The sequence below is a fragment of the Mercenaria mercenaria genome, chromosome 12 (genome assembly GCF_021730395.1).
Source record: "Mercenaria mercenaria strain notata chromosome 12, MADL_Memer_1, whole genome shotgun sequence".
Taxonomy (NCBI): domain Eukaryota; kingdom Metazoa; phylum Mollusca; class Bivalvia; order Venerida; family Veneridae; genus Mercenaria; species Mercenaria mercenaria.
In genome coordinates, this window is record NC_069372.1 from 8,152,342 (window position 1) to 8,171,400 (window position 19,059).

Genomic DNA, 19,059 nt, shown 5'->3' on the forward strand with positions numbered 1-19,059 from the left:
ATACTGCTGGAAAAAGGGTATAAAACCCAATAAATGGTACATGATATACTGCTGGAAAAGGGTATAAATTCCAATAAATGGGACATGATATACTGCTGGAAAAAGGGTATAAAACCCAGTAAGTGGTACATGATACAGTGCTGGAAAAGGGTATAAATTCCAATAAATGGTACACGATATACTGCTGGAAAAGGTATAAATTCCAATAAATGGGACATGATATACTGCTGAAAAAGGTATAAAACCCAATAAATGGTACATGATATACTGCTGGAAAAGGGTATAAATTCCAATAAATGGTACATGATATACTGCTAGAAAAAGGGTAATAAAACCCAATAAATGGTACATGATATAATGCTAGAAAAAGGGTATAAAACCCAATAAATGGTACATGATATACTGCTGGAAAAGGGTATAAATTCCAATAAATGGGACATGATATACTGCTGGAAAAGGGTATAAAACTCAATCGTACATGATATACAGCTGGAAAAGGGTGTAAAACCCAATAAATGGTACATGATATACTGCTGGAAAAGGGTATAAATGCCAATAAATGGGACATGATATACTGCTGGAAAAGGGTATAAAACCCAATAGTACATGATATACAGCTTGAAAAGGGTGTAAAACCCAATAAATGGTACATGATATACTGCTGGAAAAGGGTATAAATTCCAATAAATGGGACATTATATACTGCTGGAAAAGGGTATAAATTCCAATAAATGGGACATGATATACTGCTGTAAAAGGGTATAAATTCCAATAAATGGGACATGATATACTGCTGGAAAAGGGTATAAATTCCAATAAATGGGACATGATATACTGCTGGAAAAGGGTATAAAACCCAATAGTACATGATATACAGCTGGAAAAGGGTATAAAACCCAATAAATGGTACATGATAATAATTATACTGCTGGAAAAGGGTGTAAACCTCAGTAAAACCAAAATGCACTATACATGCAAGGACTTGTGCATTTTCAGCTCTTAAAGAAAGTTAAAATTCTCTGTTGAGTTCAAAAAACCATTTTATTGGATATTTTAGCCTTAGAGTCTGGGGTCAGTAACTTAGTCAATTCTCAGTAATAGATAAGTAATTCAGTCTAAAAATTGTTGAAAAAGTCCCTGTTGCGCAAGATAGTTTTGCAGATGGGTTGCTAAAAGATGCTGCATAACATCGTCAGCCATGAAAACTGGCCACAGAAAATGAAAGTTGTGTTTCACTGTAGTCCTACCTGTAAAGTTATCAACAGGTTTGTTTAATCAGTTGGATCATTGTGTCAATGATGTGGGGTTTGGACGTCTCCTGAAAAGCAATCATCAGGCGAGGACTTCACTGGCTGACTGACTTGTGTAATACACAATGTCCATTCTGACAACTAATATCGTAGACATTGTACATGTGACCAACTGTTTTTAGCAACATTTTACAATGACCACTTTGAATCTCGAAGTCAATAAAACCCCCCCCCCTAAAAAAAAGATTTACCGACCTACCTACCCTATTTTTTTTTAGCACATTACCGGAAACAAACATTTTTGTTATGCCTTACGTCATAATGGTGCAACAACTTTTCAAAAATTCATCAAGAGACTACTTTTTGTGGTCCTTTGTGTGCTCTCTTTAATCCATGTTGACAGTAATGCAAGACATAACAAAAGTATAAGAAAATTTCTGTTTTATTGCTGACATGAAATAAAGTTTATAAAATCTAAACAGCTGAAATGCATAAACATTTAAACAATTTCAATGCAAATTATTGTGTAAAAATAGGACCATCTGACTCAAATATTCAAAATTCTGCTTATTGGAAAAATGTGATTTTTTTTCTGTTCAGAAAAAAAACAACTGTCATTTGTACTCCTATATAGGGTTTATTTTCAGGTTTACAAAAAAATGTCTTCAAAACATAATCTATGATATGTTAAAAATTTTGAAATTTGTTTCTAACAGAATGGTCTTATTATAACATGACAGATTGCATAATATATGTATACAAACAAAAATATCACAAATTTTTCAATATCACAAGTTTAAAAATCTTTAATACAAAAAGCCAAAAAAAAAGGCCTATACTAGTAATTACTATATGCTCACCTGATTACACAGTACAATAAACAAATTGCAAATTTCGAAGTGAAGAAAAAATATTTGAGCCGTGCCATGAGAAAACCAACATAGTGGCTTTGCGACCAGCATGGATCCAGACCAGACTGCACGGACTGGTCTGGATCCATGCTGGTCGCAAAGCCACTATGTTGGTTTTCTCATGGTGCGGCTCATTTATGTAAAAGCTGTATGAAGGTAATGTAAGTTTAAGGTATATGCTAACCCAATTCAGAATTTTTTAAAAAAAACTTCTAAAAATCAGTGGTGCTTAAAACATTTGACTGGAAAATGAAATTTCATAAATGATATCAAATAAAATAGAAAAATAGCAAATTTATCAACAGATTCTTAACAATTATAAAGTGTCATCTTTAACTCAAATACCCACAGTTTTAAACATTGTGAGCCAAATTATTTTAAATTCCATTATGCTTAACCTTTAGCCTGCTGCAGACTGATCATGGTCTGCACTGTTCGCTATCCAGTCAGCAAATTTTCAGTGAACACCCCTTCTAATAATAAATGGTATTGCCAAAATTGAATGATGGACCAGTCCATTTTAGAAATTTAGCAGGCTAAGGGTGAAAGGTTATGCTGAGACTGACCAAGTAGACACAACAGATTGTACCATACTTTCAACTACATAAATCAAGTATTCAAATCTTCGACAAATATCTGAAAAGAAAAAACAATTACCGAAAAAAGAGATTATCAAGAAATTAATATTAATAATATAAACTGTGGCAACTACATTTGAAACAAAGATATAAGTTCTATAAATAGGCAGGTTGAGATTTAACGAAGTTTGTCTATATAAGTACATGTACAAAATTCTTACAACAAATTACGTACATGTGTACCATAAATTAACAAGATAATGCTCTCACTATTTCAACAAGACTAGTTTTATTTATCCCAATCAAAGGTATTGCTACTTCAATGCAAAATAACTACTATGGTAAGTAAATAACTAAACGACAATTTGTTGAAAGTCGCGTACATACGTAATATAGCAATCTCTGATATTACAACACAAATTGTGAGTTTAACCAAAATAATTGGTATTCAATAATGAACATCCTTTCAAGAATAAACTATAAAACATCAAAATAAACAAATTAAATAAAAAAACAACATATTTTAATGCAAGATCATAAAGTAATTGGATAAAGTCATACAAAATTGCGTATTATGCAATGTTCATTGTAATATAGACTAAATAGCATGTATATACACTTTACACATAATCATTATTATCTCCCTTTACATGTAAATTCTCTTTGGTAAAAAGAATGAAAAAAATATATACAGAATAAAGAATATATATTTAGCTTATTTGAATAATTTCAGTTGTTTTCTGCAACAGAAATCACAAGCACTTATTGCTATGACCTTTTTACCACTATTTTCCAGAAATCAACTCTACCAAACATCTATTGTGGATCCTTCTACTCCAGATTATAGGGTAAATAATGGACAAATCAGGCGCACTAATTCAAAATATGCTAGGGTAGACCTGTTCGTAAATGTTTGGATCAAATCAATCTTGATTTCTTACTTGCTAACGGCTTTTGCATGAGCAACACTTGCAAGGCCATTTACCAAATCAGTGACTGTAGCCCTGTATATGGACAGAGCATAAGTAAAACACTGATGACCTGGGGGCCAGCCAAGCACATTTTTTTAATAATAAACAGTTAATTTCTTCTTTAATTGAAGTTATAAAAGAAATTCTGCTAGTGTCTAACACGTGTTCAACATGAACAAGGCTACAGATACACTTCAAATGCAAATTATCAGCTGATCTGTTCCAACATTTTTCTCATATCTGGTTTGACCTTGACCCCATGTAGTTTCCATGGTAACGCAGAGAAATCAGCACACTCAATCTTCTCTCTTTGGTATTCTGGCATATCCTGAGTGTCTTCCGTACTGTAACAATACAATAAATCATTATTTATACAAAATGACAAATCCAATACAAATGACAACACTAAACTGCATTCAAATTTTGAGAAATCTTAGATATTTATCCATTTTAAGACACAAATGACACCCATTTCACATCATATCCATGTTTAAAATAGAAACTGCCTCATCATTTTTGATACAAATCACTTGATATAGTATACATTCATGAGACGCTTATTTGGTTTTTATAAGACCTTGACCTTATTTTCAGTTTTAAACAAGAGCTGTCTCCATAGGATGACACATGCCCCCGATGGCACTTTAAATGAATAGTTATGGCCGATGTTCGAGTTTAGGACCTTTGACCTACGGAGCTGGGTCTTGTGCGCGACACGTCGTCTTACTGTGTCACACATTTATGCGTAGTTATTTTAAAATCCATGCATGAATGACAAAGATATGGACCGGACACGCCCATCAATGCACTATCATGAAAAAAGACCTTTAACATCTAAGTGTGACTTTGACCTTTGAGCTACGGACCTGGGTCTTGCGCATGACACGTCGTCTTACTGTGGTACACATTCATGCCAAGTTATTTGAAAATCCATCCATCGATGACAAAGATATGGACCGGACACGCCCATCAATGCACTATCCCTTAATGTCTAAGTGTGACCTTGACCTTTGAGATACGGACCTGGGTCTTGTGCGCGACACGTCGTCTTACTGTGGTACACATTCATGCCAAGTTATTTGAAAATCCATCCATCGATGACAAAGATATGGACCGGACACGCCCATCAATGCAATAACCTTTAATGTCTAAGTGTGACCTTGACCTTTGAGCTACGGACCTGGGTCTTGCGCGCGACACGTCGTCTTACTGTGGTACACATTCATGCCAAGTTATTTGAAAATCCATCCATCGATGACAAAGATATGGACCGGACACGAAAAATGCGGACAGACCGACAGACTGACAGACCGACAGACCGACGGTTCAAAAACTATATGCCTCCCTTCGGGGGCATAAAAAACAAAAAACTCCTGCATTAGAAGAAAACCTATTTAAACACACACATATATATAAACACTCAGCGCACCCATGTTATACCACTGAAAACATGACTATCAGTGAAAAGTATAAATGGCAAACACATTTATGGATACATGTTTACATGTATTTGAACACATTCTTCAAATGAAAATAACTGCAATCCATGAAAAAAATTAAGAACTGCACACACAAAAGTACATGAAACTTCAATCTATTCAAATATACAAAATTCAACAAAACAATATCAAGCACTAGCTACCATGTAACCAGAAATATCAGCCTGTCAGTCTATTGGGATTTTTTTATTTTATGTTTTTTATTTTTTTTTGTATGATTTTCCGTAAGACTGAGACAAAATTGAAAACAATGCGACTTTCTTTGACTTTTGAAGTTTCTGTATTACATGTATCATTTAAAGTCATTGAAAGAAATAAATAAATAATAATATATAACTCCAAAATGACAAGAATTTCTGGTTCAACAGTATTTATTAAGCAAACAAACAATGCAACAAAACAAGAAACATAATGCCTGAAAATCAGTGTTATTACCCATGAAATTTTAACTCTATGTATTATTTTTATCATGTGTTACATCATGAACAATTTATTTCAAACATTTGCAAACAAACTACATAGTTTCACAGTTAAGCCTCAGTTTGTAGCAACATGTAAAACAATATAACTCCTCAACACGAACTCACCCTAACAGACCAAATGCTATCTCTAATTCTATAAGTTTTCGAAGATACTCGTCTGTGCTATATAGACAAATGGAACCAATTTATCAATTTCATTTACCTCCATACTAAGTTTGATAATGAACACTCATATTCTATTAATAGTAATATATACACCATCTGAGATAAGCTTATAACCGAGAGCATTTTCTAATTAAACAATAAAAAGTAACAACTTTGACAATATCATGTACTTAATTCAGAAAAGAAATGAAATAAAAAATTCTTTTCTCAAATGATTTAAAAAGTACATTAATTTTAAGGCAGTGGGTAGGAAATGATAATCTGTAATTTCTGTTTAATCTTTAGCCTGCTGGCGGCAAGTTATTCTGCCTTTGCGACCAGTGCTGACCAGGATCGGCCTGCATGTCCATGCGGCTAATCATGGTCTGCACTGTTTGCTGTTCAGTCAGTAAATTTTCAGTAAACACCCCTTCAAATAATAAATGGCATTGCCTAAATTGAATGATGGACCAGTTCATTTTACAAATTTAGCAGGCTAAAGGTTAATCATGTTTTCTCCAATTGTGATTACGTATTCTCCATTTGTTGTGGAAACCACTGCACACATGAGCCACATTTTTGGCTGAAGAATGCAGAAATAACGGATGAGAATACAAATTTTTTCGCCCGACATTGCGCGGTCACTACTGCTCTGAGTATGACAGTACAATAACTATTATCTACATACAGCTGAAACTTGGTATCTCGATATCTAGAACTTGCTTATCTCAAAATTTCAGCTACCTCAAACACATTTTCAAGTCCCCTCCAGCAAACGTGCACTAAATACAATTTTTAAGTCAAATTTTGGTTATCCCAAAGTTAAATGTTAGATCCCTTGGAATTTGAGATACTGAGTTTCAACTGTATTAAAGAGATATGAGATAGAGCCAGTACCTCTTCTTTTAAATCAAACAAGCCTTGATCAGAACAAACTTAATATTATTCTTGTCAAATACTAACATAAAGGAAGTTCAAATAGACAAACTCAGAGAAGGAATTTTGTGATATATCATTAACCCTTACCTTGCTAAATTTCTACAATGAACTTGCCCATCTTTCAATTTGGACACTACCATTAACTGTTAAAAGGGGTGCTTACCAAAAAGATCCTGACTGAATGGTAAACAGTGCAGATCATGATCAGACTGCACGGATGTGCAGGCTGATCATTATCTACACTGGTCGCAAAGGCAGAATCAATCGTGTCCAGCATGTTGAGGGTTAAAATGTTGATAAAATGTTTACAAGAACAACTTACACAAAAGATGGGTATAGAACACGTTCTGCAAATGCCGCCATTCCAGCAAACAGTTGATAATCCACCTTCGTGTTTTCTGTGATATTTAACGTGTTCAGCACTTCTTGCACCTGTTCCGAGGTAATTGTGTTCACCAGTACGTCCTTCAAGGATCGGTCCAAATCCTGACATGATAACAGATATGAATTTAATGTATTTTACATTTTTTATGTAATTTCACAATTCAAACTATGAAGTCAAAATAGTTCAGCTCTGATAGTGCATTAACGCAAATGGAAGCATCTGACCAACTCAAAATGTCTTAAAATATAAATTTTGAAAGCAAGTCATTGTAGTAGATTGCTAATCTTTCATAAATAATACTAGATCTAAATAGCATTTATGACAGTCCATTCACAAATGAAAGCAATGTCAAATTGGCTGAAATTTACGACAGAAAATACCAAACCAAAATTATTTTTGACCACAAATTGGAAACTAATCAAGTTCTTTCAAAAGTTCCTATTATAATTCTTGGAGTTCTTAAGAATACTGCATCTGTATAATATAATAGTAATTGTTTTCTACTTAAAGAGAAGTCTTTAACAGAAAGGTGGATTGAACAGTAGGTACATTTATAAAGCCTTTAAGGTATCTGATCCAGAAATAAGCAAGTTCTATATAACAGTGCTATTAAAATATATCAAATAAGCTCATATAATTTTAGTATCATTTGAAAGTGTATTAATTGTCTACTGAAAAAGAAAATATTAACTACATAACAAAAATATGTTCTAGAATTTTCATTTTCTAATTTATAGTCTTCAATGATACTTCAACAGAAATCCATTTACTACAGAGTAAGACTTATCATTTCACAGTCGAAGATCATTTCTGAAGTAATACGTGCATATTATTTATAGTCATTTTATTTACTAATTCTTGTTCTGCAGTCACAACTCTTCTTTTAAATGATACCAAAAATAACAACATGGGGTCACCATGCATTGCACTATATCTATTTGTGGATTGGATACCTTAAACCAAGTTGGATGGGGACTGGCCAAAAAGTTACAAATCTTCTTTTGGACCCAAAATAACAACTGTCAATTTTCCTTTGTGGTATCGGCATTTTGCGGTTATTATGAAAAATAATTTTCTGTAATGGTTGAAGGTTACCGAATTAGCACATGGAGGACACAAACTTGCACAGAAATTGCTGATTATCACTATGGGGCCATTACATTAAAGGCTACTTCAAACTTGTATGAATATGATAATTTGATATAAATGAAATCTAAAATTTTGGTACAACATTTAATTCCTTTCATACATTTACTAAAATCCAAACTGATGTTACTTTGGCAAATTATTTTTACCTTATATAAGATAGTATGTGACTTGTCCTTGTTTTTCATGAATATTTTCTGGTACAAGTTTTGACGTCTTGATGTGATGATACAGTGTTTTCTGATATAATCCTGAGGGGTCATTTCTGAAATACAGGTGACATGTCAAATAAATCAATCAATAAATAATTAAAATTGATGTAAAAAAAAAAAAAAAAAAAAAAAAAAACTCACCCTAATGCGGAACAACAGTAAAAATACTTAACCATTTAGAAAATTTTTAAAACTGAAAAAGTAAGTGTTTAGAAACTAAATTTTGTACATTTTCCTGAAAAATATATATTCTATACTACCCACATCCACTCATTCCTCGTGTAAATGAAATCATTACAAATATTGATAAAATTTGAACATGATTATGACATCATTACGTAATACTGATATTTGAACATTACTTAATCAGTAAAACGTATATTTGGTACAGGTTTAAAGAAACTTAAAAAAAGATAGGACAATATCATGATTTATTAATTAATCATACATACCTGTTTCAGTTACGGTTTATTTACTCAAACTTATAATATAAAGCTTTGTAAATATTCCTTGAAAAAACTCCTCGTAAGTCAATAATCCCTTCACTGGGATAACGACCCTTATGATGCAAATTGCAAACAAAATTCTATAGGCCTATTACTGAAAAATTAGCCCAAAAAACATTCTATTCCTGAAGCGATGATGAAATGGCCTACACTGTTATGACTCTTGTGATGAAAAAAATGACAACAGGATTTTACTGTCGTATTAAATGATGTAAATCTACATAGAGGAAGTAAATGCCCTAATAAATGATTATAGAATTACCTAGAAGTTAATTGCCCTATTAACTGATGAGAAAATTGCCAGAAAAAATGATTACTGCCCTAACAATGACAAAATTTCATGAAAGTTGCTGTCCTAATGATGAAAAAGATGCCAAGAAGCTACTGCCCTGTTGATGAGGAAACTGTCCGGAAGTTACTGCCCCAATGATGACAAAACCACAAAATTTCACAAAAATTACTGCCCTTATTTTCATAAAATACCACAGAAGTTACTGTCCTATTGATGAGAAAACTGCCAGAAAAACCTACTGCTCTAAAGACGAAACAATGCCAGAAAAAGTTACTGCTCTATTGATGAGAAACTGCCAGAAAATGTTACTGCTCTATTGATGAAAAACTTCCAGAAAAACTTACTGCTCTAAAGATTAAAAACTGCCAGAAAAAGTTACTGCTCTATTGATGAGAAACTGCCAGAAAATGTTACTGCTCTATTGATGAGAAACTGCCAGAAAAAGTTACTGCTCTACTGATGAGAAACTGCCAGAAAATGTTACTGCTCTATTGATGAGAAACTGCCAGAAAAAGTTACTGCTCTATTGATGAGAAAACTGCCAGAAAATGTTACTGCTCTATTGATGAGAAAACTGCCAGAAAATGTTACTGCTCTATTGATGAGAAAACTGCCAGAAAATGTTACTGCTCTACTGATGAGAAACTGCCAGAAAATGTTACTGCTCTACTGATGAGAAACTGCCAGAAAATGTTACTGCTCTATTGATGAGAAAACTGCCAGAAAATGTTACTGTTCTATTGATGAGAAAACTGCCAGAAAATGTTACTGTACTAAAGATGTGAAAAATTCCAGAAAACCTTACTGTCCTAAGATGAGAAAACTTACAGAAAACCTGTTTTCATGATGAAATAACAAACATACAGTCTGCACTGGCATGGCTACAAGTAGGTACCTAGGCTTTCACATAAACTTTCAGAAATGTTTTCAAATTGTATTTTTGGTTCTAGATATGCTGGAAACTGCTCCTACACACCTTCCAGACAAAAATAAACCTGTGAGAAGCCAGTCCCGAATTCAGTATCAGGTTGGTCCTGGGCATATATTTTGGGTCTAGTTGCATCCCTGTTTTCACTTACTTTCAAGGTTTTTCATATCCATGGGCAACTCAAACCTACTGGCTTGTTGTGACAGGGCCAGTCTGCCTGAAATCCATGACTTGATCTTTGATGGTCGCTAGAAAACAGAAAAAGGTTGGTATTTGAATAGCATGACAAGATGACACTATCAATGCAATTATATTACAATTTTGTTATGTTGGTTATAGATGCTGTATTTCTCTACCTCTTGTTTTACTGCTTTGATTTGTAATTTTAGGACTGTTCAACCTTTAGCTTGCTGGCAGCAAGTGTGTGTGTGTGTGTGTTGGGGTTTAACGTCTTTTTCAACAATTTTTCAGTCATATAAACGACGGTGTCTACTTTAGCAGTGAGCACAATGCCCAACTTTATAGTGCTGCCTCACTGGAATATCACGCCGTAGACACGTGGCATGATACCCCACCCAGTCACATTATACTGACACCTGGCTGACCAGTCCTAACACTATCTCCTTAATGCTGAGCGCCAAGCGAGGAAGCTGCTAGTACCATTTTTTACGTCTCAGGTATGACGCGGCCGGGGATCGAACCCACGACCTCCCGCACTCAAAGCGGATGCTCTACCCCTAGGCTACCGAGGCGGTTCTGGCAGCAAGTGATTCTGCCTTTGTGTGCAGGCTGATTACGGTCTGCACTGTTCGCTATTCAGTCAGTAAATTTTCAGTGAGCAAGTGGTACTATGAAATTTAATGATGGACCAGTCCATTTTAGAAATTTAGCAGGGGTAACTCGGTAAACGTTAAAGATCAATTATTATGTTTATATATATGCAACAGTTTAATCAACGAATGTGCAGGCGGATCGTGATCTACACTGGTCGCAATGGCAGAATCTATCGTGTCCCGCATGGTAAGGGTTAATGAGGTACCAACCTTTATATCTTCAACTCCGTTTTGTTCCATGTTTGACCAATCAAATTCAGCTCTGTTCTGTCTCAGCTGTTCATTCAACAACTCCTAAAACGGCGAATGTATACAATGTAAGAAAAAAAATAGTTTCTGGTGTTTATACCAGTGTGGCACAACTTGTCTCACACCCCTGGATAAAGGACAACTCTTAGTTATATTGTAAATGACGGCGTAAAAGACTATGAATAAACTTTTCAATCCAGATACTACTTTATATCAATAGCAGAAAACTTCTGGGCCTAAACAGGCATCCCCAAGGCAAATATTCCGACAGTAACAGATTATAAGCAATCATTGTTTTACTCTCCTTTGTAAAGGCACAAGTTTAAATTTCTTTCTCTCTCAAGAAAATTGTACCGTTTTAAAAACCAGTAAACAACAATTAAAACAAAAAGCAATACCTAGAATTCAAAATGGACTCCATATCATGACATAGATCTCACACGTATATGAAATGGATTGACTGTATATTCATATTATACATATCCCAAGTAATACTTTTGGTTTGAAAACTACACTTAATGAAAAGGACATTTTCTTATGAAATGAAGTTGTAATATGAAATCTCAACAAGTAAAAGTGTAACTTACCCCTGGGTCTGGCCTGTACAGGTCATCCTCTTGTTCAATTAAATGTCTCTTTGCTTTTGATTTTTCTTTCTTTGTTTTCTCTTTCTCAAGATTAGATGGTAAGTCAGGAACCTTGAGGTCTAGCTTTGAATCTACCTTGTCACTGTAAATATAGGAAAAATAATTTGTTATCAAGATTGACTGGTAAGTCAGGAACCTTGTGGTCTGTCATTGAATCTACCTTGTCACTGTTATTATAAAGAAAAATAGTATGTTACCATTAAAGCAGTTATCCCTGTTGTATTAATGCTTACCCCTCAAACTGGTCAGTACCATTAATTGTTAAAAGGGGTGCTTACCAAAAAGATACTGACTAAATGACGATCAGTGCAGATCTTGATCTACACTGGTCGCAAAGGCAGAATCATTTGATAAGGGTTAACAAAAACAGGAACAAAATTTTCATTTTCCCATAAAGTAGGCTAAAACATTTGAACAATGAAAATGGAATTCAAACATGAATGGTAAACACAAGAATATTTACTAACCAGAAGTTGTGTGTGTATTTACGCCATCAAAATAATCACAAACGAACATAGTTATAAGATTTTCAAATAGTTTTTCAAGTACCAAAAATCAAAAATGATATTCAAACAACTTTCTATAGAAGGTATATATTTACACTAACTAAATATAAATTTATTGATGGCCTCTCATCTTACTTCAATCCCAATTTAAACATTCAGTATTTAAAGCAACTGGTTCAAAAAAGATATACACTTTGAAATAAAGTCTGAATTCAAAACTTTATTATTGGATAGAAAAAATAATTTCAATAGAAAAAAAAATAATTTTGTATTTTGAAATGACCTCCACCAGTTATTTCAATGGTTGTAATTTATTTTAATGTTTGAAATGAAAAGGCAAAATAGAGATTGACAAATTAGATCTATAAACTTGAAAATACAAACACAAGTCAGACCAATTATTTGTAAAGAATACACTTTTTTTCTGAAGAAACAAATAAAAAAGCTTTCTTTGAAGATTCAAATCGGGCTCATTATCATATACTTCAAAAGAAGATAACACTTGTCTTTCAATCAAAATTTAAAATATGTATTTTGAACACAAATGAATTTAGACATTTTTATGATATAACGCTTATTCCTTGTTTAACAAGAGGACAGGAACGCTCAACTGTTCAACAGCCTTGTGAACTGAATAAATATAAGTAGAACAAGAGCTGTCACTATAAGTGACAAATGCCCCCGAAGCAAGCCCAAGAATGCTACAGTTGTCTGTGCAAAATATGGCAAAATAGTTTAGGTATGAATCTTTTTGTGACCTTTACCTGAGAGATCAGGGTCATAAGCATGACACACCTTCTCAATATGGTTAACATGCCAAGTAATTTTAAAATCCCTTGATAAATGGCAGAGTTATGGACAAGACAAGAAACAGACCATGTTAACCTTTGACTTCTAAGTGTGACCTAGGGGGGTCTGGGTCTTGCGCATGACACATCAACTGATTATAGGGAACATTTATGCCAAGTAATTCTGAAATCCCTTCATTGATGACAGAGTTATGGACTGGACAAGAAACTGATCATGTTAACCTTTAACCTCTAAGTGTGACCTTGACCTTGGAGCTAGGGGTCTGGATCTTGCGCACAACTCGTCATCTCATTATGGTGAACATTTATGCCAAGTTGATTCACAATCTTTTTATGGATGGCAGAGTTACAGCCTAGACAAGAATTTACACGGACGCACGCAGATGCGCGCACAGACGGACAGTGCGATTTTAATATGCCCAAAACTTCTTAAGGGGGGCCGACACCGATGCATGGGTGAGTCCAACAGCTCTACCTATTCTTTAAATAGTCAAGCTAAAATCTTAAACTTTAAAAAAGTGTGAAAGTGACAAAGTAGCTCAGTTGATAAAGGATCTCAACAGTATTCTGAGACCCTCCATGGGTTCGAGACCTGGCCTTATTGCACATATTTTTAACAATGCAACTTTTCCCCTGCATTGTCTAAATTGAACTACAAAAAGTGACTACTGTACAAAATACCTTATTTTTTCTTTACCAGACCAGGACATGACTGCTTTATAAATTTCCTCTTGTATATACATGAAAAACATCCTGGCCCAACAATTCAAAGAAACAGATTGATATCATATGTGTCATTTTTTTTTTTTTTTGTCAAGCATAATCTAAACAGCAAAGCAGGTTTTTTACCAAATTATAAAACAATTTACTGACATTTAGTTCAAACAGAAATTTTTTAAGTGAAGTTAGGTAAAAAGTAGTACCACTTTAAGTTGACAAGGTCATAAAAATACAATTTCTCAATGTCAGTTTGTCATTCTATTCCACCTTTTGATATAGAATGGTAGCAACCCTAGTAGCAACCCCCGTAACCGAAAATTTTGGAATGTCTTTGTGACTCTTGAAAAATCAATCACTCCGACCAATATCTTAAAATCATATAATTCCTTGGCAAATCTTTCTTCCCTAAGTAAAATCCACATAAAATCCCTTTCATGAGATAGTACCAAATTCTGACAGCAATATCCCTGTTTAAAGAATGTCTTATCCTGCGTGAAGATTTAAATTACAATTGATCATTCCGTTGCTATATTCATCATCGGAATTTTTAAATACATTAAAATTTCAATATTCCCATAGATCAAATAAAATTTAAATCCTTTATTCAAAGATGGTATAAAGTATTTATTACAAGCAAATGTTCAGGATAAATTTTTTAAAAAGTTTTTATGCCCCCAAAGAGAAGGCATAAAGTGATAGTACAGTTTGTTCTTTCATCAGGGAACACTTTATGTCTCAGCTTCACAGGCAAATTACGAAGCATTTTCAGATGGGGGGGGGGGGGGAATTCAGCCGAACTATAACAGACATAACAGACCTAGAATGTTAAACAACATTTATTTTTTATTTTTTTCTTCTTTTTTTAAGTTGTGCTTAGCCCATCTAAAACAATTACAAAACTGCAGGGCACAGCTAAAATTGACTCACTGTCAAAAAGTTGCTAAGATAATTACCTTTAGTCATTAATTGGACAAATTATTGGGGGTGGGGCCCTGGCTCTCCCTGTTCCTACTGCCCAGTTACATATCTTTTCAACTTTACCCTGCTAAATTTCTAAAATGGATTGGTCTGTCATCCAATTTGGGCAATACCACTTATTCAAAGGGGTGTTCATTGAAAATTTACAGACAGAATAGTGAGCAGTGCAGACCATGATTGGACTGCATATTGATGTGTTGACACATTGTCTCATCATGAGAAACTTTTTATGTAAAAGTTATGACTTGACTTCAATAGTGACCTTGACCTTTGACCTACAAGGATAGGTCATATACATGCAAAATAAACATATTGCTCTATTCATATACCACGTTTTATGAACCTAGCCTGAATACTTTTTGAGTAATTGCAGGATCCACATTTGCAGACGGACAGACGGCGGGCTTTCCTATAGTCTCCTCCAGTGTTCCACCCAAAAGGGACTTATACTAATGTTGTCCCAGAAAATGGTAGACTTTTTTAATTGTTTCTAAAATAAGCAACGCATGAAATAATCATTTTAACTGATGGTATTGGATCAATGTATACTCGATAGGACTATATAGTTTAAAATTAAATACCTCTCATATTATTTGAGTATTCTTTAAAAAATGGACGGCAGTCAGTGCTAGTGGGCGCACGCCCTTTTTTTCTCCTACAAAAAGAAGCGGCTTCAATTTATAATCATGTAACTTACCTGATATATACCTCATAGGATTAAAATTTATATAGACGTTAATTGCAATGTGTGGCAAATTATGTTGCGTTTTAAGTCTTTGACATCACTTGCTTTAAAATGGTGATGTAAATTTGAAAGTAATGGTCGCACGAACTTTCAAATTACGACATCAGAAAAGTTCGCGGTCCAGGAAATATTAATAAGATATTGTGTAGGTCGCTTGTGAATCCTTCACAAACAAAACGAGAAGTGGAAAAATCTGGAAGTCAGGCAAATATAAGCAGGAGTCTTGTCTTTACATGGTACAAACGTTTTAAGGAAAGTTGGGCGAGTGATTCAAAGAGAGGGCGACAAAATGCTTTTAAAACTTTCTGCGCCGCAAACTTATCTGATGTAGTCATTTCTGAAAGTGCATGCGACCGTGACTTTCAGAGTTATATCACTATTTTAACGTAAGTGATGCGAAAGACTTGAAACGCAACATAATTATGCGCCACACGTTACCATTAACAAGGATATAAATTTTAATCGTGTAAAATGTATATCGGGAAAGTTACATGAATTTGAAAAGAAAGCCGCTTCTTTTTGTAGAAAAAAAACTGAGTGTGCGCCGACTAGCACTACCTGACGTCTATTATTTAAAAAATACTCGAATAATATGACAGATACTTAATTTTAAACTTTATAGTCCTAGACAGTATACATTGAAATAACACCAGTTGAAATAATTATTTGATGCGTGGCTTATTTTCGAAATAATAAACAAAGTTCACAATTTTCTGGGACAACTCTCGTAATAGCCTGTTTGATAACAAAGTAAGGCATCCTGCAGATTGTTCAGATTTTTATTATGCTATCATTCTATAATATAAATGAGCCATGCCATGAGAAAACCAACATAGTGCATTTGCGACCAGCATGGATCCAGACCAGCCTGCGCATCCACACAGTCTAGTCAGGATCCATGCTGTTCGCTTTCAAAGCATATTGCAATACACAGGCTGGTATGGATCCATGCTGGTCGCAAATGCACTATGTTGGTTTTCTCATGGCGTGGTTCAAATGCAGAAAATCAATTATGTATTTCAGACTTTGTACTGCTTTCAACGTAAATAATTATACAAAAATTATTAAAAGAACAGCAAAAAGTAAAATTACCTATAATCAAAAATAATCTTGTAAATTTTCCTATTTCCAGAAACATGAATGGTATTCTAAAATATTTACTATGAGGACACTTGTTAGTTAATACTAGTGACTCTTGTGATCTTCAACAGTTGGTATAGTGTCTATATACCACAAATATAATGGTTCACTCTAAACAAAATTATGTCAACAAAAATGTAGCAAAATTGTCAATATTTAAACACTGTAATATATTAAGCAAATATTCTTAATAGTGTCACCCCCTAGCTTCATTTAATTCCATCAACTTTTAAAATATGTACTGTGAAATCATTAATATTCGTGGGGGACTAATTTTCATGGATTTCGTGGTTGAGTCAATCCACGAAATTTAATCCCAATGAACAAGTAAAATTCCCATTCATTTTATGTTCAAATGTTGAAATCCACGAATTCATATCCCCATGAAATCGTCATTTTGACCAAAACCACGAAATTTCATGCCCACGAAATTAAATGATTTTACAGTAATTTAAAAAGATTATCAAAGTTCACAAATTTCTACAGTATTAAAGCATTACTATATTACTGCTATTACTTTATATACAAAATGATAAAAAAAATTCATACAAGTACACACCTTTTCATATATAAATTCCAGATTTATAGAGAAATATTTCAATATGTGTATCAAGAAATTGAAATGTAATATATTTGTGCATGGTATCAAACTATATTCTGCTTTATCTGATGTCACTTATAATGAAAAGTAAATTCAATATATTTAAATAATTTAAAATTTATATCATAATATAACATATTCATTTGCATGGAGTATTCTTTTTTAAAGCGTAAGTATGAAAATGACTTTTGAAAAATGTATATGAAATACCTACATCAAATATAATTCCCCCTTAATGACTTAACTTCCACTGTGTTTCATTTAAAACTGACACATGTTAATTCATACTTTATACAACTATTTGTTAACACTTGACACTACATGTAATTTTCATTTTCACGACACTGTTATGTCTGACACCAACTGGTGGATCACTTCAGACTGTACCATCAGATAGTATTGTCGTTAAACCAATGACTAATCAAAATTACGTAACTTGATACGGGGTGAATCTTTTTTCCAATGTAAAGACGAAACCTTCGTTACAATACCAAACATATCAGATCCCGAGACAAAAGTAAAGCCAAAGATTTATTCAAATTGTGTAAATACACCTACTACCATTTGCGGCACAGTGAAAAAGTCTATAGAAAAATGTTTTACGCTCGAGTTAGACTTATTCAAATAGGCATTCACAAATTAAAGGCAGACCAATATTTGAAATATGATTTCTTGAGCAATAAGTCATTTAAATATACATTTCGTCACCTCAACGCAACAAAGTTGTATCTTATTATAAATCTATAATAAGATACGACTTTGTTGCGTTGAGATTTTACTTGTTGAGTTCAATACATCTTGCTCAAGTTTGTTTTAAACAAATACAACTTCAATTTTATTAAAAGAAATGAATTACTTGCACATGGAAATAGACATCTTACAGGATACAAGTTGAAAATTTAAAGACAGAGTATGCCCATCTTTAACTAAAATATTTTTTCATTACATATCAACTTATAATGAAGCAAATCCTTGTCAGATGTACCCAGTTTGGAGAAACAGAGAAAATGACTTGTGAATAAATATGTACAGCTCCATTCACAATTACATGTAGTAAAATAGGGTTATTATAATAGTAGCTTGATCTGGGATGCTGTATTCGGCTCTCATGGATTTTTACCAGATCGGATCTCACGAGGCGTGCAAGCACCGAGTGATCCAACATTGCAAAATCCACAAGAGCTAAATACAAAGTCCTAGATCGAGCTACTGTTATAATGACCCTTTTATTGTATACTTCAACCTTTTTGTTTGTTTATTTGTAATCCAACAAAATCTTAAATGTTTGCTGATGTTAAAATGAAATGAGTTATGTTTCTTGTGTGACTCTCTACCAAGATTGTTCAAATTATTTTGATTCGTCAAAAAACATGGCAGCCAGAGGACGTGGTTACTTTTCTCTATATGTATATTGTGGAAACTTTAAAAATCTGCTTTTGTGAAACTGCTAGCTCGATTTTAAAATAATTTTACACAAATGGTTCTTGTGTGGCCTTCTACAAACAGTGTTCAAATTTTTCTGATTCGTCAAAAAACATGGCCGGCAGAGGGCATGGTCACTTTTTCATCAAGAATTTCTCTAAACACT

General features: G+C 33.6%; 1 protein-coding gene across 1 annotated transcript in view; it reads right to left on the minus strand.

The window, feature by feature from the left end:
• Positions 1–1,676: 1,676 nt before the first annotated feature.
• Positions 1,677–19,059, minus strand: part of LOC123535376 (uncharacterized) — a 120,247-nt gene continuing 102,864 nt past the window's right edge. Inside the window, exons 12-18 of the mRNA XM_053518926.1 lie at positions 11,913–12,054; positions 11,287–11,370; positions 10,395–10,491; positions 8,455–8,570; positions 7,097–7,260; positions 5,797–5,853; positions 1,677–4,054 (exon numbers count right to left, since the gene is read on the minus strand). Of these exons, the coding sequence (XP_053374901.1) occupies positions 3,919–4,054; positions 5,797–5,853; positions 7,097–7,260; positions 8,455–8,570; positions 10,395–10,491; positions 11,287–11,370; positions 11,913–12,054 (796 nt within the window). The 3' untranslated portion in view covers positions 1,677–3,918. The remainder of the gene's footprint in view (positions 4,055–5,796; positions 5,854–7,096; positions 7,261–8,454; positions 8,571–10,394; positions 10,492–11,286; positions 11,371–11,912; positions 12,055–19,059) is intronic.